Source organism: Sarcophilus harrisii, chromosome 3 (genome assembly GCF_902635505.1).
Source record: "Sarcophilus harrisii chromosome 3, mSarHar1.11, whole genome shotgun sequence".
Taxonomy (NCBI): Eukaryota; Metazoa; Chordata; class Mammalia; order Dasyuromorphia; family Dasyuridae; genus Sarcophilus; species Sarcophilus harrisii.
In genome coordinates this window covers 278,148,068-278,173,378 of record NC_045428.1, presented here as the reverse complement: position 1 = coordinate 278,173,378, position 25,311 = coordinate 278,148,068, and the positions used below count along the sequence as shown (strand labels likewise).

The window sequence follows — 25,311 nt, the reverse complement described above, 5'->3', positions numbered from 1 at the left end:
TTCGACCTCAGACACTTAATACTTACTAGCTATATGATGCTGGACAAGTCATTTAACTCCAATTGTCTCACCCTCTCCCCCCTAAAAAAAAAAAAAAAGGTCTTCACTTTGAATATAATCTTTAAGTGTGTGCATTATAAATTTAGATCTGGAAGATGTCTTAAAATCATCTGGTTATAATTTCACAAGTCAGCAAACATTAAGCATTTACCATGTGCCAGGCACAATGCTAAGCACTACAGATACAAAAAGATAAAGGACAGTCACCTCCTTCCTAGCTGCTTGAAATCGAATGGGGGAGACAACATGCAGATATCTACGAACAAGCTATGTACAGGATAAATAGGAAATAATCAACAGGGGAATGGAAGTAGGATGAAGAGGAATTTGGGAATTTCTAGCAGAAAGTGAGATTTTTAGTTAAGATTTAAAGGAAGCCTGGAAGCAAAAAAGTGAAACTGCACAGAGCTGGGAGACAGTGTCTTGGGCAAGGAAAACAAAGATTAGAGAGCAATAATACAGAGTTATTGGATCCTATAGTATGTGGAACCGTATAAAGGATAAAAACTTCTAGAAAGGCCAAAAATACCAGGTTGGAAGGGCTTTAGAAGCCAGAGTGTTATAGATTAGGAAATTAAGACCCCAAGAGTCTAAGTAAATTGCCCAAATGGTCTTAGTTTATTTGGGTGCTGTTTGAGAAGAATTAAGATGCTACCTTATTCAAGAATATGCTTTGTGAGAAATCACTTGTCATTCCACAAACCCATCACTATTCATTCTTTGTAATGTTTTGCCCTCCAATAACATAGGGTACTTTTTTGCAGCTTCCATAGAGACAACACCTGTGCCTTCCAAAACTTTAGCACTGCCCAAGCCAGATGCACCACAGACAAAAACTGGTAAATATATTATGTTGTATTTCAGCATGTGAGATGAGTCTTTGAGGCAATCCATAGGGATGGAAAAATTCTATGACCCACACAGGGTTAACAATAGGGGATCTCATTTTCTGTACCTGCATCTCTATCCACTATGTAAATATCTCTTCTTTCCATGCATGTAATTTAGCTACTAATCCATCACAAATATACTGTGAAGATGAATTAAGAAGAGATTTTGAAGAATTTTTCATTGACTATAGAAATGTTTACTAATGAGGAAATATGATGTATTCATTGTCAAGTGTGATCATTTGAAAATACAGGTTCTTGCTAATAATATATTCTGATAAAACTGTATTTTTCCTTATCCTATAAAATGTTAATGAATCTGGTGGGGAGATAATGGAAAAAGTTCTAAAATCCTGTGGAATCCATGGTTTGACAATGAGCAGCTAATTGATGTAGTGTTCGGAATACTAGACCTGAAGTTAAGAAGACTCATCTTCCTGAATTCAAATATGGCCTTAAATAGCTACTATCTAGGAGACCCTGTTTGTCTTAGTTTCCTCATTCATAAAATGAACTGGCAAAGGAAAAGCCAAACCACTCCAGTACTTTTGCCAAGAAGACCACAAATATGGTCACAAAAAGTGGGAAATGACTGAGACAACTGAACAACAAGGCTAAGCATAGTGGTATATGCTCCTACCAGTGAAGCTGAGACTAATGGATTGCTTGAGTTCAGGAATTCTGAGTTGAATAAGCCCAGAACCCTCTGTGTGTCCACATTATAAGCTCCTAGGAATGGAAGCAACCAGGTTGCTTGAGGAGGGAAAAGCTAGTTCAGGTTGGAAAGAAAATAAGTCAAGTCAATTTCACTACTGAACAGTAGTAGAATTGGGTCCATAAGTGCAATCCCCACACTCCCAAAAATGTCTCAAAGAAAAATGTATTTCCTAAAACTTAATAAATGTGACTACTAGTGTTTGTCCCTAGTGATGTCCAGTATACATATATTAAAGAATTTTTTTTTTAAGTAGCAGAAATACCAGCTTATTTTCCACCTTCTCCCATGGAATGTTTACATTAGATTTTATTATTAAAGGTTTGTTTTAGTTTTTCAAAGAATTTTTCCTGGAACATTGTAGTGCTTGGATGATAACCGGCAACCCAATGTAATAATATTCCTTCAGAGACTTTTTTCCCTTTTTATTCCATGATAAGTATTCAAAATTGCAGATGCTCAATATTATATTCATTTGCACTATTGGCTTTTACTTTGGGAATATGACTTGGCAAGTTGATATCTCCTTAAGAATTTAAATATAACCACAATTTAAGTAGCTCATGTCTCTATTTTGAAAGTCTGGAAGCTATGTAAGGAACATCCTGATATCACCATTATTACCAACTCTTTTTTTGTGTTTCTGCAAACTAAATTTAAAATTGACTCTCCTGGAATTCCACCAACATGACTTCCTGTTGTGATACGGGAGCCACCTGCCGTTGGCTACTGGAGGTCTAACTCAGACCTGTAGAATGGATCTCTTCATGTGAGTGGATAATGATGATGGATGATGGATGATGATGGATGATGATGGATGATGATGATGATGGTGGATGATGATGATGATGGATGATGATGGATGATGATGATGATGATGATGATGATGATACAAGGAGACTGAGAGGCAGTTTCGTTCTCTGACCTCTCTCCTCTTCCTTCTTGCCTCCAATTTATTTCATTCCTGCCCACAAGGAACACCTTTGAAGGCTGCTTTGCAACTGCTTCAAGCGTTATGATTCACAGATGTGGAGGCTCTTGGAGAATTGACCTGCCCCTTCATTAAGGCATGGTCCTTAACAACTTCCCTCAAGTTAAATACTCATAGATACTCACTCAAAATGTAACTTCTGTTACATTTTCTTCTAATTTTAAATTTTATGAAAATATGTTCATTTTTCTTCCATTTTTGTTACTCACATAAAGCTTTCATCCTCTGCAGGACAGTGATGTGAAGGTCCCTTGTAATTTAGCAATTTCTGACCAAGAAAGGGTTCAACTTGTGTCTTTTTCTTTTCAGCTCCAAAAAAGACAACACATGCTCCACCCAAAATGAAAACAACCCCAGCTTCAGTCAAGCCTGGTAAATGTATAATTTCACATTTCAGCAGGGTTTGGGTCAGCAGGGTTTGAGTAGTGTCTGTGTGTTCTATTCTATTGAATTAAAAGAGGGGAGGGGAGGATTTGGTTTAAGTTTTTTTTTTCCTTTGAGCAGATTTTTTTTTTGCTCAGTAATTTAATGAGCCTTGATTTTAAAAGAAAATGAAAGCTATTAGTAGATATATTTGTTGCACTATTTGTTACATAGTTATTATTGGTTTCTTTGGATAATAGATTTGAAGTCAAGTAGAAGTTTTTAAAAGAACCAGGATTATCTCTGTCTGATCAAAGGCCATTCTGTTCCTATTCCTTTTTTTATAATTTCCTGTCTTACATCATTTATGGTCTTTACCTAATTATTTTGTCCATGGTTTTTTGTTAGGTCAAGATTTAAGAAATTGTTAATGATGTAAATCAAGCTTTAAAATGTGTACACATACTTTCCCCTCCCCCTCAAGAAATTTTAAACCAGCACACTTCTATTTTTCTGTAAACATTTCTTGAGCTTAGTAAGACTATAGTAGAAGGCTCAGGGAATTAAGTCATTACCAGAATGGAAACCAACAAAATATAGATGAAAAATAAAGACAAAGATAAAAATAATTGCTATTTATATAGCACTTTAAGGTTTGCAAAGTGCTTTATATCCATTATCTTATTTGAGCTTTATAATAGCCCAGGAAGCAGAAGTTGCTGCATTATGAATTTGGAACTTCCATGGTTAATCCCCATTTGCAAGTGCCTTCACTGTAATACCTTAATCTCAGATCCACAAATAGAATGTGATCATTCTGATTATAAGGTGCAGAAACTTCTGAAAGAAATGTTATGAATAATTAATTTTTTAGTAAAACAACTTTTTTTTGTTATATGCTCACAGTAGACAGTAATATCTTAGACAACACTTCTGGCTAATCATTCCTAATGTCTCATGAATTACATAGTTAATTTGAAAAGTATTCTATTACATTTTTTAAAAGTTTACTGGAAAAAAATAGCATAGCTAAACACCAATGAGGAAAAAGATAAAGAATAAGAAATATTTTATCACAAATAGAGAGTACTATAAAAAATAATAGTTAAAGTTGTTTGGCCAGATAAATAAATTACAAAGTATTAGAACTGAAAGAAAACTTGAGTATCAGCAACCCTGAATCCCTAATTTTACAAGTGAGGAAACTGAGATGAGAGAAAATTAAAAAGAAACAAAGGATACAACATAATATATCAAAGAAGGAATGAGATTGGCATGCAAATAAAAGGCAAAGAGTAAAATAGAAATGATCAAAATATTATAAATTATCTACTAGAAAATGAGAGAAGAAAAAGTAAAAACTACTGAGGAAAAATTCCATGTTTAATAAAATGAAAATAAATGAGATACACAGAAACAGCTGAGATCAATTTTCTTGCAGTATCTTTTAAGCTTTACTTTTAAATTTTTCTGTTCTAAAAAAAAAATTAGACTAGTAAATCAAGACCTTGCCATTTTTTCCATTGTTGTATATTGTCTCTTAAATAGCATAATGGTTCAGTTCCAGATTTACATGATCCTTTTTTAGCAGATTTCTAATAAATTATTTATCATTCAGTTTCTGAAACAGTCTTAAGCAACTTCACTGGGGAATGAATACGTTTTTTTTTTCTTTTTAAAGGATCTGGCTCTAAAATATCACTGTGATTGCCAGACTGTAAAGATGGAACTTTTCTGAGACTTTACCAATCTTGACATGACCAGTGTCCCTAGCATCTACTATGGAAAATCTTTGCAACCTTAAAACTTTTTGAGCTTGGCAGCTATGCTAAATGCCATTGAGTGATTTACAGAGATTCCTTGCCCCTAAGTGATTCACATGCTTTCTTTCTGCAGCTACTATACCATAAGTGATTTTCTCCATCAGTGTATGAAAACAAAAAATATAACCATGCTATTTATTGAAAAATAATGAGTAGAATTAAGACTTCTTCCATTCCAAGGGGAAGAGCATGATCTGATTGGAATTGACTTTCCATAACATCATGCACTTTAAATGGATTCAATTATACAGATATATTCAGGAAGCAAGATACAACCTAGGAAAGATCAGCATGTGTATGCTATATATAAGAAGAATATAGTTCATTTTTATCTGAAATTAGACCATCACACATAAAGTATATATAAACAGAATTATCTGTATTAGAATTATTTATTCCTTTTCATATTTTTAACTGGACTTTGCAAAGAGGCACTCTAACATGTATTCCTTTGACAATACATTCTATGGGGGAAGGGAAAGACATGTCCTATGTTTAAAATGAAGAAAATATATTCTATAATTCACATCTATATTTCTATAATAAACAGCCTAAACAATATCTAACAAAAATAAATGCAAACTATGTTTTCACAAGTCCTGATAATCAGAATCTTTTATTTTTATATAGAGATAGCTTAGAATAAGAGATAGAATCATGAGTTTGAAGTCAGGAAAGCTTGAGTTCAAATCCCATCTCCAACACCTTTTAGTTCCAGCTTCCTAAGCAAGTATTTGGCCTCAGTCTCAATTGCACCTAACTAATAGGATAATTTTTTGGATCAAATGAAATAATTTTGTAAAGTATTTTGCAAATCTGATAACACTATATAAAAAGTAATTATTATTGTATCCTGGACCTAGGTGGAATAAGAAATTATTATATTTGAATAAAAATTATTTATCAATAGAATTACTAAAAGAAATTTGAAGTCAATTGTCTACTAGTATTTCCAGGAAAAATTAGGCTACAAGGCCAAACTTCAATCAAGTTATGTAAGTTTTTCCTATTGGATGTATGAGAGGTAAGGGGAGGACATTCAGCTTTCTCATTCACTAGTAATCCTGTTTGTCTACTAGCTCAGTAGCCAAAGGTAGAAAATAAATCTGTTGTCACTTTGGCATTTGGAAAAGCTGTAATCAAAGTTTCATATAAACATGACTTTTACTGAAGCAAGCAATCAGAAAATTGGATTAAATAGCCCAAATATTTTAAGTATATTTGTGTATATGTGTGCATTGGAGCATGTATAACAAGGAAATTCTCTGAGTTGACTAAATATTTATCCACTTCAAAGTATTATACTAGTATAGTAAACTTTGACTCAATGTCAATCAAGTGGTTGTTGATTTAAAGACTTAGAAAGTTCTAAGATGCTGTTAGATTAATTGAATCATATAGAGATATATAGCTAGTATGCATCAGATTATACTGGTTTAAACCCAGCATCTCAGATCTTCCTAACATTAAGGCAAGTTCTCTACCCTCAAATCCATCCTGTCTCTCTTAAAGTATGATATCATCTGAAAAGTGAATGTTACGTTAACCTTGAAACCTGATGGACAGGCAAAATTTTCTCTCTCCATCTTTTACACTCCTCAGTGTATGATTTAACAATTCCCCAAATTACAGAGGCAGCCTGGCTGAGTGGATAGCAGAACAGCCTTAGTCAGGAAGACACCAATACATAGTGGAGGGGTTAATATCCCAATGCCTCTAGGGAGGCTCTCCAAGAATCTTTTAGGGGATGAAGTTTGTACCTTAGACCAATGACATTAAAAGCAAATGAATCCCCACAAAGTAATAGCCATAATGTGTAGAAATGGTTTTACTTTTTACTGTCCCAAGAATTGTATAATTTCATAAATTGTGAATTTTAATATTATTGGTTTTCTAAAACTTGATTTTTTTTTTCTTTTGCTAAAAGTGACTCTTAACTGTTGACTCTCCAGTCAATGGGAAACATGGATAAATGTGAGGAGGTTGATGTTCCTATCCAGAGACAAAAAGCTTCTCTTTGAGGCCTTTGAGAAAATCAGTTTCTCTACATTTTGAATCAAAACCAGTTGATTCTTCATCCTTCTATAATGATTCAGTTTTGTAGCTTCTCAGACTTTGTTTTCCCTGAGCATCCAGAATAACTCTATGCTACCTCTAAAATTTTTACCCAAGGCTTACGTTTTCTTTCATCTGAATTGCACATCAGTAATATTTTTTTAAAATCCATCTTAGGTTTAGGACATAACATGTTTGTTGTTAACATGACTATAATCCACTGATATGAAGACAATTCATGATAAAATTCATTTTTTCAGCTACTAAGGTTTCCCGACCTGTCACTTCAAAACCGAAAATATCACCAAGACCACATGCATCATCAACTCTACCTGGTAAATACCTTATCTTGTATTTAAGTCAAATGCATTTAATTTCACTCTCGACTGAAATGTAATATAGTAACTGGTGGCTGGAAGATAAATTGCAAATTTTTTGGTACTTATATAAGATCACATCATATTCCACACAGCTAGAACAGATTTTATAGCATTTATAACTCTTCAGTTAATAGTATTTCTTTTTTCTTAGAATTAAAAAATACTTTTATTCTAACAGTATAGAAAATGAGAGTCAGTGTAGCATAATGGATAGAGAGCTGACTCAAAAACTTGGAAGACCTTGCTTTGACATACTGTCAGAGTGACCTTGGGCAAAGAGATTTGATGCTCTATTCAACTCTTAAGATTTTAAGTAACAGAAGATGCTGACCTGTACTGATAGAGGGAGCTTCCTGGCCAGGGAGGATGGGTCCAGCCCCTTTCTTTTTATAAAGTGAAAAAACCCAGCCATGTGAATCCTGGGCACATTATTTCAAATGCTTCTCATTTTAACAAAAAAGAAAAGTGGAATCCAGAATTTGGGTCTTTCAACAAGACCAGATAAAAAAGAAAATAATATCTAATCTTTCCCTTGAGTTCTGAGATTATATGGCAGAATTCAAGTTTTCCACTATGGCTCCATTTTCTACAATTATGGGAAGAAAATAATTTTTAAACACAGCCAGTCCTCGCCTCATTTGTGAGTTGAAAGGAACCTCAGATAAGTTTACCAAGGGAAGATCTCTTCAGGTTCATACAGAGAGAGTACATGTCGTAGCCTTTTGAAAAATAAGGAAAGATTGAGCAAACATACTGATAGAACCCATGTCTGCATATTTATCATTTTCCCTCTTCTACACTGTAACTGGTTCATAAATTAGACACAAGCAGAAAATTGTGGCAGTGGCAAAGTAAAGTAGCAATTCTTTTCCCTCTCTAGTTTCAGAGAACATACTATTTATTGCATTGAAAGTTCTTGGGGTCACAGAGCTGAATTTAATAGACCAGTAAGAAAAGAGCAAACTAATAGAAATAATACCATGTCAATGCTCATCTTTTACATTTAAAAATTATTTGATGCAGTCCACTAAAATCATGTTGTCATGTGTGACAATATATAACAATGCTAACTTAAATAAATGCTTTTATTGGTTTTCTCTGCTCATCAGAAAAATGACTACCATTCTCCAAAAGCATAATCCTGCCATCTCATCTCACCACTGAAATTATTTTTATTTCTTGAAACTGATTATTTGCACTAAAACTCACCTCTTTTTTTTTCTGTGAAGACTCTTAGTTCATCCTTAAATGTAGTTACTGTCCTATGTGATTAACCAGAAAATTCTTAGCTTGGGGACTGATAAAAGTACTTAAACAGCATTGGTTTTCTTTGTAATCCTATGTATTTTATCATATGCATTTAAAAATATTACTCTGAGGAGAGGTCTTTGGGTTTAACCACATTGTCAAAAGGGTTCATGACACAAACAAGTTAAGAATCCCTATCTTTAAGTTTTTTTCCTATAGACTTTCTTTACTTTTTTTCTGCAATTGTGTTCAGTGAAGCTAAAGCTGACATTTCTTTCTCTATTTCCATTGCTTTGGCTGTGCTGTCAACATTATATTCTTCAGAATTACCCCCACTTTGCTATACCAGAGAATACTGTGAATATGAATAATAACTACAAGTAACTTAATTTGTATTGCAGACTTGAGAATATATCTTGGGGAAATAATAAATACTGAGCCAGAACACTTGATTTTTATTCCTATACCTGAAACCTACCAGCCTTGTGACTTTGGCTATCCATTTAAATTCTCAGAGCCCCAGTTTCCTCATCTGTAAAATGGAACTTCTAATATTCTTGGATTCTACATATTAAACCTTATATCTCATTTGCAATCTAAAGAATATAACCTTTAATCTTTTTTTTCAGCTCCCACAGAAAGACATATCTCTTCTTCATCTCAGCCATCCCTGAGTCCTATTGTATCTCCAACCACCTCTGGTAAAACATTTGGGCACAAAATGTGTAACCAGATAATTCTGTTGTCTAGCAACTAAACTTAAGAAAAATCATCTTTTCTTTTAGCTTTCATAACTATGAAGTAAAAATCTATACAATGGACAAATTTGATGCAAACAATAATTTTTCCCCTCAAAAAATTAATCTCAAAAAAATAAGTTGGAGGGAAGGGAAAATAAAAAATAACATTAATCTTAAATTCCACCAAAATAAGCTTATGGGAATTTATTTTAGGATATAGTTCTGAAATATATCACATGCTTCATGTTATTACTTTTCTAAAGAAATTCTAACTTTAAAATATCTAACTAACTAGTTGATCCAATTGGCAGACCCAATGCAAAGTCTTAACAAACTGATCCTTCACAGGAAGATAGATGATGCAGTTGATAGAGGAAAGTACTTGTATTCAAGAAGTTTGAATCCTGCCTCAGGCCTTACTAGCTATACTTTCAGACTTATTTTCTGCATCTATAAAATAGGCTTAACTATATTACTTACCTCATGAGACTTTTTTGAGAATCTGAGATAGCCTATATAAAATATTTTGCAAGCCTTAAATCATCATATAAATATTATGTATAACTATAGTTATCATCATTATATTCTGAACTAAGGTCAGTTCAGACTTCCCAGTCCGAGAAATCCTTAGAAAAATGTTCACAAATAAAAATTAACACAAAGCAAAACAAAACAAAAACAGGCCTACTTGTTTGAAGGTCTAACACTACACAGCATTTTGCCACTATAGTGACATATGTGTTATAGTAGACTAAAACTCATTGTTCTTTTGATCATCTGAAATCTGAATCAAGGGATTCTGAATCCTCTGCTTTGAATTAGTGAATGGTCTATGCATGGATGCAAGGATATCATTGGGCTTTCAACAACATTCTGTACACATCTATGCAATCTGCTCAATAATATAATTCAATTGCTATAAACCTCTCATTTTTATTAGTGTATTTTGGAGATTCTGTAGCCCAATCTGTTTTCAAAAACACATGACAAAGCAGTGCTTGTGTATTTTGTAAGCAGTTTAAAAAAAGGATACTTTATTCCAAACTAATGTATGGGCTCTAATTTAAAATTATAATTGTATAAAAGTATAATTTTAGTGACATTTTCTATAAAATCTTGCTTAGATCAAATAACGAATAGTAATTCCATATATATACATCAAAACAAAGTTTGAATTTTGGTTCTATGCAATGAATGTGTTTGTTTTAATGCAGTCCCAGAAGAAAATACTATCAGAATCAAGCAACCAAAGACAACTTTAGGTAATGGTATCTCCTTGATTTGTACATTTTCCTCATCCTAAGATTGGGGTAAGGGAAAGACAATATCCAATTTTAAGAATCTTCAGTAGTAGCATCATTTCTCCTCATAATTTTTATCATTATTATTGTATTCTAGGTATGATGTCATTTGTTCTTGTGTTATACACTTTTACCTGTTTTCCTAAAGTTTCCTGATGTTGTTTTATTAGTTTTAAATGTAAATCTCTTTCACTAATAAATCTGGAGTCAAAATGCTCTCATACACATCAGAGTACAAAATAAATATACTTAAGGGAACATTTTTTTTTATTTAATAGCCTTTTATTTACATGATATATACATGGGTAATTTTACAGCATTAACAATTGCCAAACTTAAGGGAACATTTTAATCAAATCTCTCATTGTATTCTTATAGCACATCCACTTTAATTCTCTGCTATATTCCTAAAGGGGCAAGAAATTAATAATTAAAAGCATATTTTTATTCAGTAAGTCAAATTTAATTGATTTGATTTTTCTGTCACATATGCTTTCCAGTAAAATCTTAGTTTGCTTTAGATGACTATGTGTCTTGACCACACCTGAGATATTTATGCTCCTTGGTAAAGCCTTTCTTTTTCTTTCCAAATCTATTTCATATCTGAACTCAAATAAATTTGTTAAGTATGGGGTGTTCTTTCTTACAACAACAAGAACAACAAAAACTCAGATGAATTGATCATGAATTCTTAAACTGATTCTCTAAGTCTTATACAAACATTTTAAAAATTGTGCTTGATGTGACAGATTTTGCCAGTGTAATAGCTATGTCTTAAGACTAAATTATACATTTTTAGAATGTTGCTTATTCAAAGATGTAGGTACCATTTAGCAAAATATTATTTTCAGTATGCTCATAATTCCTAGTAGTCTATTTCAATGTCCAAGAAGCAGGTTTTTTAATATGAGCATCACATTTTTCCATTTTTAAGCATTTTAAAAATAAATGAATATCACTTTATCAATAGGCAATAGACTATTGCTCACTGTATTATGGAGTAGCTCCATGGATATAGTAGATAGGGAGCTGGCCTTAGAGTCAGAAAGATATGAAGCTAAGCCCTGACTACAAAATATACAAGTCATTTGCTTATCTATAACTCAGACAACTAACCATAAATTGCAGAAGCAATGCTAACATGGAACAACAAAAAGTATTCATTGTTTACTATAAATGAGGCACTGTGATGTTCTGGGAATACAAGTAGAAAGATAGCCTCTGACCTCAAGGAGTTTACATTCTAATGGATACCAATATGTGTTGGTAGAGGAGATAGGTACTCTGCTAATGAGAAATTTTCTATACCAATTAAATCAAAAGTTCAGCTTTTTTTTTTGAGGTAATTCTTACCCAGTTTCCACAATCTGAATTATACTACAAACTCACAATGGACATTATTCTTCTATCATAATCAAAATGTAATTTTGTATTTCTGCCAAGTAGAGATACCCTCCTTATTGCTTGACATGGATGGATAAGGAAATTATGATTTAAAGTTTGGCTTTTGATTACAGCATTTTTATTTTCATATGTTCAATTCATTCACATGTTAAAGTTTATTACATATATCAGAAGTCTGAGAAACACGAATGATAGGTTTTCTTCTGAGGAAATCAAAGTCACAATTACCTTAAGTTCATTAGTTTTCAACTGCATAGGAAACTTGAGTTCATTGAACATTCCAGTCCTACCATCTTATAAGAACCAGAAAGAAATTTTGCTTGTGATAAAAATTTGGACTTTTTTGACTATATGGGAAAGGAGAGATTATTTACAACTTGTTCCCATGAGCATTTCCATTTATGTCTTTTGTCTTTTTCCATTTGATAATGCCAATTTATTTTAATCTTTTAAATAAACAATTCATAAAGAAAAAGTATGGATGAAGGACGGATAGAGAGAGACAAGGAGGAAAAGATGGAAAGATAAAGAAGGAGGAGGGAGAGATACAAGAGGAGAAACGAGAGGGAGAGGGAGGGAGAGAGAGAGAGAGCGAGCGAGAGAGAGAGAGAGAGAGAGAGAGAGAGAGAGAAACAATGTCATTTGTAGCAGCAGAAAGTCAAATTCTTCCAGTAAACTATCTTAGAAAAAGAAGTAACATATTTACAGTAGGGATGATTTATAAGCAACAAATCTCTTTTCAGATTCTACTTTCCTTAATCCTAGATTTTCTTTGCATAGTCTATTACTGCAATTATATATATATATATATATATATATATATATATATATATATCAGAATACTTATAACTTTTGTTTAATTGTATTCATTACATTTGCAGAGATAAATCAAAATGCATTTTGAAGGAAATGCCTTTTCCTTCAATTTCCAGATAAACAATAAATTAATTTATACTGGAAATTCCTTAGTTTTGCCATTGTAATTTCCCATACACTTAAGAATCCAAAAGTAAAATGTTTCCTACTTGCCATTGGATATTCCATACTATTAATCTTCCTTAATTCTCATCCTCACAGTGATGTCCAGTTTTTGAATCCCTAAATGCTTTCAAATAAGGCCAACTTCTTTGCTCTGTCCTCCCATCACAATCTTTACCCTATAATTATCCATTTCATTTTAATTCTCTCTTCTACTCAAATCCCTGACCCCCTTGTCCTATTGCCATTAATACATTACCAAACTTCAACCATATATCATCTCTGCTCTATCTTGTGCTGCTAAATAGTACTAGAGGAAATATTGCACAATATTGCTGAATGGGTCCACAATAAATTTGTATTATCTAATCTCAATGGCACCTACATTGTAGCAAGATATTCCTTTTACCCTTTCCTAATTGTTCTTCATACTATATTTTCTACAATGGATCTTCTAAACCTTTTCTTCAGACCTCAAGCCTCCTACATCATCTTCTCTTTCTTTCTCAGCATAAAATTTCATTTCATACTTTACTAAAAAAAATAGAAATTGTTCTCCATGAATTCTCTTTACTCCACTGATACAAATTTTTAAAACCCTTGACATGAATATTATTCTCCATTCTCTGCTTTTACTCTAGTCTAGATAAAGACATTTTGACCAAGGCCAACTCCTCCATGACTCTGTGTTCTACCACCTTCTCTAATAGCTTGACCCCACAATCATTTTCTTTTGCTCTCCAATCTTCACTTCCTCTCTTTATACTGGCTTCTACTGCTTACAAATGTGTCCAAGTCTCCCCTGAACTTAAAAACTCTTTCCTTACTTTACTGTCCCCTCAAATTGTCGTATATCTCCATTTTTTCAGTCAGACTACTAGGGAAAAGAACTGTAAATTTAGTGTTCTACTTATTCTCCCTCCCACACTTCTCATTCCCTTTTTAATGTGGTTTTTGTACTCATCACCCAACTATAACACCTCCCTCCAAGTTTACCAACAATCTTTTAATGGACAAATCTAATGAACTTTTCTCTGTTCTCACAATTCTTGACCTTTTTTGCAGCATTTAACACCTTCCTCCTGGATATCCACTTTTTCTTGGATTTCCAGGACAATATTCTCCCTTAACTTCTCTCTAATGACCCTAAATTTAATGCCTTATCCACTAGACTACATGATATTTAGAGGAAAATGTAGCATTGAAATAGACAGTACTGAGTGGAAAACTAGCAGCTTCCCAAATGGTGCTGTATTTGTCTGAACAAATGGAAAGAACTACAGAAGAAGAGAGCTAGTTGAGAAGAGCAGCTCTACAAGGAAGAGTAAAATGACTTAAGACTATGTGAATAAATAGGCAGGCCAAAATCACACTACTGAAGTGCTCAGGACTATGCAGACCAATCACATACTCAACCAGGCAATGGAGATGATCCATACCATGATTTTTGCTCATTAATACAAATAATCAGGTGTGTTCATTGATGCTTTAACACACTGCCATTGATGTCCCTTTTGAACATTCATGTAGCCCTTTTCTACATTCAAGGGCAAAATTGTGTTAAACTGAACAAGGATGGAAAAACAATAATACCTCTCTCCAATTTTTTTTTACCTTATCAAACAAGCCCAAATTTAATTTTATTTCAGCAGCATGTGGATTTCCACCCACCTTCCATAGAGATTCTAGAATTCATGAGATTTTTTTCAGTTCAGTAGGAAGAGAGGGGACAAGAAAAGAGCCAGAAAGTAAAGCAAAAGTAAGGAAATCATCTTTTAATAAAGCTGACCAAATTTGTATGGCAATTTTTGTCACCCCACGAATCTGCCATCTTTACTTAGTTTTCCTTTATAGAGTATCTTTTATTTTAATTTATTATCTTGTATTATATAATTCTCCAAATACCAGATAGGCTCAGAGAGAGAAATTCTGACATAAGCAATTGATTTTGCCTCTGAAAACCTTCCACTGATAATAGATATTTCTCCAATGGAAAAATCAGTAGGGGGCTCCCACTCTATTTGCTTAAGGTGAGGACCTTATTATTTTCCAACTTTTCATCTTCAGTGCTTAGCACAGTGTCTCATATGTGGTCAGCAGTCAACAAATTTTTGTTATTGATGTTTTATTTTTTCCCACTATTAAAATTATTCTATGTGTAAAATACATAATAAAAATTAGGGATCAGGTGATTAGAATGACACATAAACTGACCTTTCTTATCTTTGTTTTGTTTACTGTAACAGCCCCAATAACCATCACATTGAGAACAGCAACACCAACAATAGGTACCAGCTTACTAAGGGGATAATGTGTTTGCTTTTGCATCTCATTATTGTAATCAAATGCTTGTCTTCTGTCGCTGCCTTTTATTATTTAACTTTTCCCTATATAGGGAGTTGTACTCCTAGGTACTCAACAAATCTACCACCTTTAATTAATTTTCCTTACCAGAACATCTTTTATTTTATTTTACTGTCTTATATCATAGATATCTTCCATTACTGTCATTAGAAGACAGACAGACATGTAAAGAAAGTACTATACTTCAAGCAAAAGACTATCTGCTGCAAAAATAAAACTCATAGCAAATCCATCCCCTTATAATTATGTTAGCCTTTTTCCTCTCTCTTTCCTGAGAGTTTCAAAATGTGAATTCCATATTTTTTTCTGACTATCTCTAAACCTTTTCCAAGGAAATGCCATTTTTTCCATTTTAAAAAATTCATGGGCTGCATTTTTCCTCATAACTAACAAAAGATTATTCATTCCATCATTTATACTTGAAGGATTTCATGTCCCTATTTTGTAAGATACTAGGTGCAATGTCTAAAGAACATGATGTCTTATAACCTGGACTTTTTTCTTTCAGCTCCCAAAGATGTACATAAACCAGATTCAGATGTTTCTCAGACCAAGCCTGGTAAATGCATTATTTTGTTTTTCAAGATAGGGAGATAACTTTTTCAAAATTTATTCCTTGAGATAAATACAGATGTTTTTGTTATTATTAAAGATAATGTTAAGAAAAACTTGCATAAACTATAAATATGTGTGTATATTTTAAGATTACTCCTCTAATAATGTGGATAAAAGCAAGCAAACCAAAAACCTACCTCCTTCTACTATTTTCTTTATACCAGGATAACTTTTTAAAATTTTAACTTTTTGAATTAATGACCATTTATTTTCTTTACCTATTCCTTTCCTAACTCAAAGAAAAAGATAGAGAAAAAAGCTCAACCTTTATAGGAAATATTTATAGTAGACCTAAATGAAATCCTTCATTGCCAGGTCTAAAACTCTAAGTCTCCTTTTTTTTGAGCCCATTGTTCTCTGTCAAAAGTTGTAATTAATCATTGCCTTAATAAGAGTACTAAATAACCTATCATGAGAGGTTGTGTGCTCAAAATATCAGAAATTATTACAGATTGCCCTCTCAAATACCTTCAAAATGACATCTTGTTCAAGTGGAGTTAGAGTTGTAGTCTTAAGACTACTTAAGGTAGTAATTTGTATGCCCAACATTTCTCAACATGACAAAGGATGAGAAATTGAAAGAATCCATGCTAACCTAACTTACCTGAGCTATGCCCTTTAAGAGAGGGCCCTTAAGTTACTTATTATTAAAAGGATTTCTCAGGATGAAGAAATGACAAATATTGTATATTGTTTGAGTATATGTAGAAATAAAAAAATTTGTTTTGATCAGATAGTGATTCTCACAAATTTTTATATGTGTTTGTATATTTGTTTTGTTTTTGACATAGTCCTGGAACCTGTTACATTTAAAATTGAACCATCAAAGCCAACAATGGGTAATGTTCATTCTCTCTTGTTAAGAAATTCTAATTTTCTGTTTTCTCTTTGCTGAAAGTCCTCCTTGGAATAATTGTCTTATGTCACCATTTTTTTACATCCTATTCCATTTCATTTTCTTTTCATTTTATTTTTGCTAGGTTCCTTTGTCCTTTGGCCTAGAAGACATTGAGCCACTGCATTTTTATTGTTTTCAAATAGGAAAAAATAGTCTTGCTTTGCTCTGAACTGTGACTGTAAAATCCACCACTGAGTTCATTAGCATTCTCAATTCTTTCCAAATTATAACCTGCATGTTCTAAAATAATTCATATTTTGAAACTCATTTTTATGTTCTAAAATAATTTTCCTAAAAATTCATTTCATTATTTTTTTCCTCCATTTTTCATCCAAAGGCCATCATTTCCTGCTTCAGTCCATGCTGTGCTGCTTGTACTTTGTATTTTGACCTGGTGGTGTGGATACTAGATCTCACTAGCTTATAATTTTGGACTTTTTTTCCAGCTCCCATAGGGACAAAAAGCATTCCTGTTAAGCCTAAGATTTCACCAAGTCCAAGTCAAGATGTACTACAAACCACACTGGGTAAATTTTTGCCTTGATATTTCTGTTGAATTATGAGGCTCTTGGCAACTGCCTTACAGTACTCTAAGAATTTATTTCAAATAATTTTGAATATATTTCTTTCAAATGACAGAAAATTTCCTTTCTCTAATCTGAAAGGAAGATATGATTTTGACTTTATTAGATAGGAATATGTTTTTCCTTTTCTCATTCCCAGGTTGTTTTGTGAAGTCTTGGGCAAAAAGGAGTTGACATATTTTTGAGAGATTCTAAAACTTTCCAACATTTTTGCTTTTAAAAATGATATCACTCAAATAGTGTAAAAAGAAAACCAAACATCTATAAGCAGTAATATATATTGAATCTGTCCAGTCATACTCATTTGGTCACTCATTTTAGTAGAATGACCACAACAGAAATTATTAAAATGCCTCTTAACCAAAGTGAATGAGGGCATTACATGGTGGATAGAAGTCCAGCCTTGATGTCCAAGACACTTTGATCAAGGTCTGCCTCATATATATCTATAATTATATATTGATTTATATTTTCTATATATGTATACATTTATACACACACACACACACACACACACACACACACACATATACAGGTATATGTGGGTGTGTCACCATGTTGAAATCATTTGACAAACCAGTGCATCAGCTAACTTCTTAAAACCATAAATTACAAATGGATTGTCAGTAAATTTCTAAACTAGGATTTTCCTACATCAATTAAGTCATTATTCCAGAGCATCCCCTCCCAAAAAAATGATATCCAAGATGCACAAAATAAAGTAAATTATATTTATTATAACTATACAATAAAGCTACTCTAATGTGATTATTTGAGGGAAGAACTATTTTATGATTTTCTTATTACTAAACTATCTAGTTTCTATAACAAAGCAAAACACCAGTTTTATATAGTTGTAGTGGGGTTTTTTTTATTTCAGATATGATAGAAACTTTCTGTCTCTAGATCCCCACTGACTCTCTCTATAATCTGTAGTTGCTTGTATTACAAGCCCATTCATTATGGAATATTTTGACTAGAATTTGAATGTTCTCCTAGTATCACTTGACAAAATACACTTTGCTTAAGAGTAGCCATGATTTACTTTCCCTTTCCAGATTTCTGGTGGTATTACCACATTGCAGAATTTCCAATATTTAGTTATCCCAATGTTTTAAACTGTCATTTTTAATGAAATCCCACCCCCATGAAAGATTACTTTCAGGGAAGTTAAAGATTTTTCTTTAGTTTCTTTAGTTTATCTTTTCCAAGATAGAAAATAATTCACTGCAAGGAAATCAACAAGTATTAAGCACCTTCTTAGTGCCATGCATGAGAAAAGGAAAGGGAAGGAAATGAAGAAACAAAATGAAATGATTTTTTCCTCTGGCAAAGTTCTACTTGAAAAATTCCCAAGCTATTTTCACTGTAAAATCTTGACATACTGAGTAGGGTCTAATGGGAAGGAACAAAAGGACTCTCTAATAAATAAAAGTTTGATAAAATGTAGCATCCAAGGGATCAGAATGAGCAGAAACCACAATCCAACAACAATATATACCACACACACACAGCCTTACTTTCTCTCTTCCATTCTCTATAAATAAAATTATGGGAGAGATTAAATAATAGGCAACATTAAAAAATACTTTCCTCAGGAAAAGGTAAATTTTCAGTGAAGAAATAAAAAACTAAAGATCTCAATAGTGACTAATTTTGGTAAAGGAAAAAAAAAATCAATTCATTTTACATCTATCCTAAGACAAATAAATGATCCACCTCCACCCACTACCCCCTAATTCAGGAAATCTTCTTTTTCAGTCATTTTCATGATTCCATTTGGAATTTCTTATCAAAGATACTAGAGTGCTTTGCCATTTCCTTCTCCAGTTCAATTTACAGCTGAGTAAACTGAGGCAAACAGAGTTAAGTGACTTGCCCAGGGTCACACAGCTAATACATGTCTGAGGCCAAATTTGAACTCAGAAAGATAACTGTGAGTTATCCAGGCCCAGCACCCTATACACTATGGCATCCCCTAAACTGTAAAGAATTTTTATATACAGTTGATTTGGTTATTTCCTCATGTGAAAATGAAGCCACATGTTCTCTTTGTAAACTAAGTTTCTTCACCTGTAAAATGAGATGGTTAAAATAATGGCCCTTAAGAGCTAGTTTATCCATAACCCCCCTGATCCTATGCAACTTCTACAAATATTTCATTTCACATATATTCCTATATGTCCCAAAATGAATAATTTGCTATGTCTACATAATGTAATAGAGAGCTGAATAAGCAAACAGGAGAATGTAACAATGGAGAAATAAAAGCATTAATTACCTATATATATGTATTATATATTATATAATATATATTTACATATGTACACACATGTTTATATGTATATATATATATAGATGTATTATTATTATCTATAGGCAATGAGGTGGCACAGTGTGCCTTAAGTCAAGAAACCTTGATTCAAATAAAACCTGTATGACCCTGGGCACATTGCTTAACTACTATTTGCTTTAACTGTAAAATGGGAGAAATAACAATGCTTGGCACATAGATGCTTAGTAAATGTTTATTGATTGATTAAAAGTACCTAACTCACAAGGTAGTTATAAGAATCAAATGAGATCAGTTTTGTAAAGTGCTTGGCACAGTGCCTAGCACATGATAGGTGCTATATAAATATTTATTTCCTTCCTATCATGTTCTTCCACACTATGTAATGTAATTTATTATATGTCAATATAAAAAAACAAAAATTCCTATTTTGTGTATACATTTTTTACAGTCTACATTGTTGTGTATAAAAACACTTTAAGTTGTTAATTTTATTAAAAAAAATAATTTTATTAACTAAAATAAATTGGTGCTATTCTCTTAATATTTTTTAAAATCTCTCAAAACATATGCTTTTTTTTTTCCTCCTCTCAGCAAAAACAGTTCATTCCACTCAGGAACCAGCCACCACAAAGATTCCTCGAAAACCTAAACGAACAAAGACAACTCAGGGTAATAATGTTTTTTCTCATCCCTGGATAGTCACTTTTCCATTTTATACCAAGGAAGAAATTCCCTCTCAATAAGATTTTCATTATCACAGATATGACTTATTTTTTCTATTCACAGGTACATATCTATAACCAAATCTAAATGCAATTTAGCAAGATGTAAAGATAATAACTTGTTCAATTTTACTTCTATTTCTGGGAGTATTGAGTACTTCTTGAAGTGATGAATTGACAATGAAAGTTTTCTTAATTTTCTGTCTCATTTTTCCCCATCTGTTCTACAGAAAGAACCTCTACCTTTGTCCCTTGGTTTGCTCATCTCCCTATTTCACTTTCTCTCTTATTCACCCACTATTGAATTTCTCTATCTGAACCAAAGCTTTCCTAAAGATCACCTAGTCCAACCTACTTTTATGACAAATGAGAAAAATTGAATCGCAGAGCTAAAGTGGTTACCCTAAGTGGATAAAGAAAAAAATAAAGAAATGGGTAAGGAAAAAGCTGAAATAAGACAAAGCTTTTCTTAAATAAGCCAGTTCTTTCATGTCCACCTGATCTCTAACTTGATCTCCTAGCATCCACTCCGTTTGAAATCATTTTTTACAATATGATTTCTAATTAAAAATCAGCTGGTCTAACCATTTCCAGATGCAGTATGGTGAAATAGAGACTTAATTTCAAAGCCAGGAAGGCCTGGATTCAAATTCTTCCTCTGACACATAGGTTGAATCCATAGCTATGTGAGGATAGTCAAATTACTTAATTTCTCAGTGCTCTAGGCCATTGGCAATCAAACTCACACTGAAGTAGAGGCTACTAATCTAAACATAGGAGTAGATAAATGGCACAAAGGATAGAGTTCTGGGCTGAGAATTAGGAAGGCATCTTCCCGAGTTCAATTCTGACTTCATATACTTACTAGTCATGTGGCCCAAGACAAGTCACTTAACCTTATCTGACCCAGTTTTCCCATCTGTAAATAACCCAGAGAAGGAAATGGCAAACTACTCCATTACCTCTATCAAAACTGAAACAACTGAACAACAATAAAATCTCTACATAAGAATTCCATGTTGTTGTTATTGTTGGTTATCCAGGCAAACAAGAGGAAGTGACTTGACCAGAGTCACACAGTTAGTAAATATCTGTGGCCAGATTTGAACTCAGGAACATGAGTCTTCCTAGTTATCTATATCCACTATGCCACCTAGTTGTCCAGAAGGATTCCTATAGGCTAAATGTTGATTTAATTTTAAAATGTAATATTATCTATATTTATTGTATTTTTTTTATTTTGTTAAGTATTTCCCAGTTACATTTGAATATGGTTCCAGTGATACTTGACACTCAGAAGTGTTGTGAGAGTATGTTTGACACTTCTGTGTTAGGCAACTTGATATTATAAATTGCACTGAAGGTGCCAATCTGCTGTGGCAGGGAGTTTCTTACCTGTGAGTTCCCTGTGGTAATGAAATCACAGGTCCTCCTCTTATATTCTGTTTATGAAACACTTTCTACATGACCAACATCACACGAAGCCAAATAAGCATGGGGACAAAAGAAGCCTTTCCACAAGAAGCTTGCATGCTTACTGATTAAAAAAAAGTTATCACATGCCAGAGTTAGGTATAAACATATAAGAGAGAGAGCAATTAAGTGTCCGTATGATTGGCAAAAGAGCAGGTATTATAGAAGTGCAGGAAAGGGAGAAGTCAAAGAGGACCAGAAAACGACAGAAGTATTTACAGAGAATGGAAGACCTGAATATAGCTTTAAATGGTATTTGGGTCAGAAGGAAGGAAACTGAACATTGCCACCAAGAATTAAGTGTACATGTAAAAGCAATGTGAGGATATATGATAGTCTATCCATTGACTTTGAGGATTCCAGCCTACTTGTAATGAAGAATTTGTGCTAAGGAGAACTTAGAGCATTAGATTAGGTGAATAGGATCATGGGATTTTGCACTGGAACACACCATCAAAATCATGTAATCAAACTCCTTCATGTAATAGATGATGCTGAAAGAGTTGAAATAATTTGCCAGAGTTATAACAATAGTAACAAGAAGAAATAGAATTCTTCCCCAGTTCCACTTACTCTACATCCGGAATTCTTTCCACCAAATCATAGATCAAATTTATGGAAGAAAGAACTTGAATTCTGAAATAATTAGTTTTGGAGCTCTCTAAGGGAGAAGACCAAGAGAGAGAGCATGCATTGATAATTGAACATCAACCGACATGACTGGAATAGGAGACAAAAAACAAATAGCTGTAGAAATAGGAGAAAAACAAGTATACATAATGCAACAGATGCTTTTCAGGAACACAGAAATGGCTAAAAGTGGCAAGTTCCAAAGAAAAATCAAAAAATTTAAGTCCTTAACAAACACCAAGAAGAAAAATTTTCTGTCTTTCAAGGAAACAATTTAAGTGGTGCATTAGGAATGAAAAGCATATCGCAGAAGGGTAAGAGGCAAGATTTCACTAAAGTAGGTATAGCACAGATTGAACCTTGGTATTCATTCAAAGTGAATGACAGTTTTTCAGTGAGGTTTTTTCCCAAGACTTTCTAGTTTCTATTCCTGGAAAATGCTAATATCTAATTCTTCCATTTATAGAACTATTCAGATTCTGTATGTATGTGTGTGTATGAACTTTTATCTTTGTCTCTCTGTCAGTGTGTATCTCTTTGTTTTTGTCACTCTATCTCTGCTTCTCTCTATCTCCCCCTTCCTTTTTTTTTCTTCTTCCTCCCTTCTCCTTCCTCTCCCTCTGCCTCCACCAAGAAGAAACATTGAGCTTGCTATAACATACAGGTTTACCATTTGTAAAATGCTTTCTCTCAGTAAGAAGGATTTTAAGTGCCTGCTACGTATCAGACACTGTGCAAGATTCTAGGGCTACAAAGACCATTTTAAAATGAAATAATTATTTCATTCAAGCAATTTACATTTAATATCAAATTGGAATATGATATGTGTATATCCATAATACACACATGTATATATATATAACATATATATACATGCATAGGTACACATGCATAGAGAAAATAAATATACAAGGAATAATTAATGAATTAAGGTAAATAATAACAAGTACAAAATCATTAAATCCAACACCTTTAGTAAGGAAGGGCACTTGCAGTTGAGATCAGAATTCATATAGAAAATGACATTTGAGTTGTATCTTGAAAGAAATGAGAGCTTCAATGAGGTAGAGATAAGAAGGGAGTGCATTCTAAGTTTGGGAAATGGTCAATGCAATGAAGAGGACATAGAAACTAGAATACCATGTCTGAGGAACAGAAAGATGGCCAGTTTGACTATGCTATGTATAACTATATGGGAAGAGAAACTATATAATGAAACTAGAATAATAAATTAGAGTGAGGTTTTGAAAAGCTTTAAAAGAATAGATTGTGTTTATCATTGAGTCACTAGAGAGTTACTGTAGTTTAGTGAAGAGAGGAGTAATATAGTCATATCTCTACTTAAGGAAAATCTTTTTAGCAGCTGTATGAATTGGAGTCTGGACTAATGAGTCAGAGAGACCAATAAGGGGCCAGTTGGAATAGTCCAGACAAGAAGTGATATGGGCCAGAATTAATGTGGTGGTTATGAGGAGAAAGAAACAGATACAAAAAATATGAAAGTAAAATAAAAATATGAAAAGTGAATATGAGTAAAAAGTTAAGAATAATAACAATGTTGTAAACATGGGAGACTTGAAGAATGTAGTAGTTCCCTTGAGGAAAAAAAAAAAGGAAGGACAGAGAGGGGGCAGAAAGGCAATGAATTCTGTTTTGGACTTGATGACTTTGAGATGTCTTTGGAACATCCATTTTGAAAATTTCCTATAGATAGAGGGTAAAGTGAGAGAGATCATGAGAGATACTGGGAAGGAAATATATAGATCTCTGAATCATCTGCATCTACATAGATAGAAATTCAATTCATGGGAGCTAAAGAGGTCACTAAATATAGTGGGAAAAGTATCAAGAACAGAGCCTTTGGATATACCCTCTAGGAAATAATATTGATAATGATTCAACAACAACAACAAAAGACTGAAAAGTCAAAAAGGAAAGAGAAAAACCAGGAGAGGGTAGGGAATAAGCACTAAATCAACACTGCCAGAGGCCTCAAAGATCATAAGCTTTGGCAGTTAAGAGATTGTAACTCTGGAGAGAGCAATTTCTTTCCGGAGATTCATTTAATTTGAGCTAAAGAAATTAAAAGCAAAGGAAGTATCAGACTTTTTGAAAACAGAACAATGAACAGAAAGGACAGAAGTCTGAAACAATCATTTGTTTTAATTTCTGGGGGAAAATCATTGGCATTTCCCAACTACATATTCCAAGACAAGTATTATGTTTTCCATTAGAATACTCCCATAAAATGTCTGGCATTTCCCTCAAGTAATGTGAAACTCACTATCATCTATACAAAGGTCAAAGTAATGATCCAGAAATCCAAACCTTTGTGTTTGAGTCTAAAACACAAAAAAAGGAAAAGGGGGAAAAAAGCTTAGGTTAACTTATTAGCAAACAGGATGAATTATATTAAGTCATTCATAATTGAACAGACACTTCTTACCCCCCAAATTTCATGTTTCACTTTTATCAACAAGATTGAGACTATCGGATCATTTTGAAAAATTTGTTCAAAAGAGTCATATAAGCAAATATCAATTATCGCTTTCTTTTTGTTAGGCTCATTGAGCTTTTAGCCTCCCTTTTCTTTCTTTTTTTTTTTTTTTTTTTTTTTTGCTTTAATTGTCTCACAGCAGGCTTGAGTTATGTGGGCAGAAATACAGTGTTTTTTATATTCAGCAATTATTTCCATGGGATTTTTATTTCCACTTTAATGCTGCATTTTAAAAATATGGCTTCCTAACTTAAATCCAAAATAACCATCCAACCTGAAATGTA

At 33.0% G+C, this 25,311-nt stretch overlaps 1 protein-coding gene across 11 annotated transcripts in view; it reads left to right on the top strand.

The window, feature by feature from the left end:
* The window catches only part of ABI3BP (ABI family member 3 binding protein), a 265,382-nt gene that overhangs the window by 187,929 nt on the left and 52,142 nt on the right, over positions 1 to 25,311 (top strand). For 5 of the 11 annotated variants that reach the window (XM_031959587.1, XM_031959589.1, XM_031959590.1 and 2 more), the window contains 10 exons: positions 825 to 899; positions 2,966 to 3,028; positions 7,158 to 7,232; positions 9,155 to 9,226; positions 10,480 to 10,527; positions 15,195 to 15,236; positions 15,821 to 15,871; positions 16,719 to 16,766; positions 17,272 to 17,352; positions 20,297 to 20,374. In XM_031959587.1, the coding sequence (XP_031815447.1) occupies positions 825 to 899; positions 2,966 to 3,028; positions 7,158 to 7,232; positions 9,155 to 9,226; positions 10,480 to 10,527; positions 15,195 to 15,236; positions 15,821 to 15,871; positions 16,719 to 16,766; positions 17,272 to 17,352; positions 20,297 to 20,374 (633 nt within the window). The remainder of the gene's footprint in view (positions 1 to 824; positions 900 to 2,965; positions 3,029 to 7,157; positions 7,233 to 9,154; positions 9,227 to 10,479; positions 10,528 to 15,194; positions 15,237 to 15,820; positions 15,872 to 16,718; positions 16,767 to 17,271; positions 17,353 to 20,296; positions 20,375 to 25,311) is intronic. The other 6 variants (XM_031959588.1, XM_031959591.1, XM_031959592.1 and 3 more) reach the window with 6 other exon arrangements.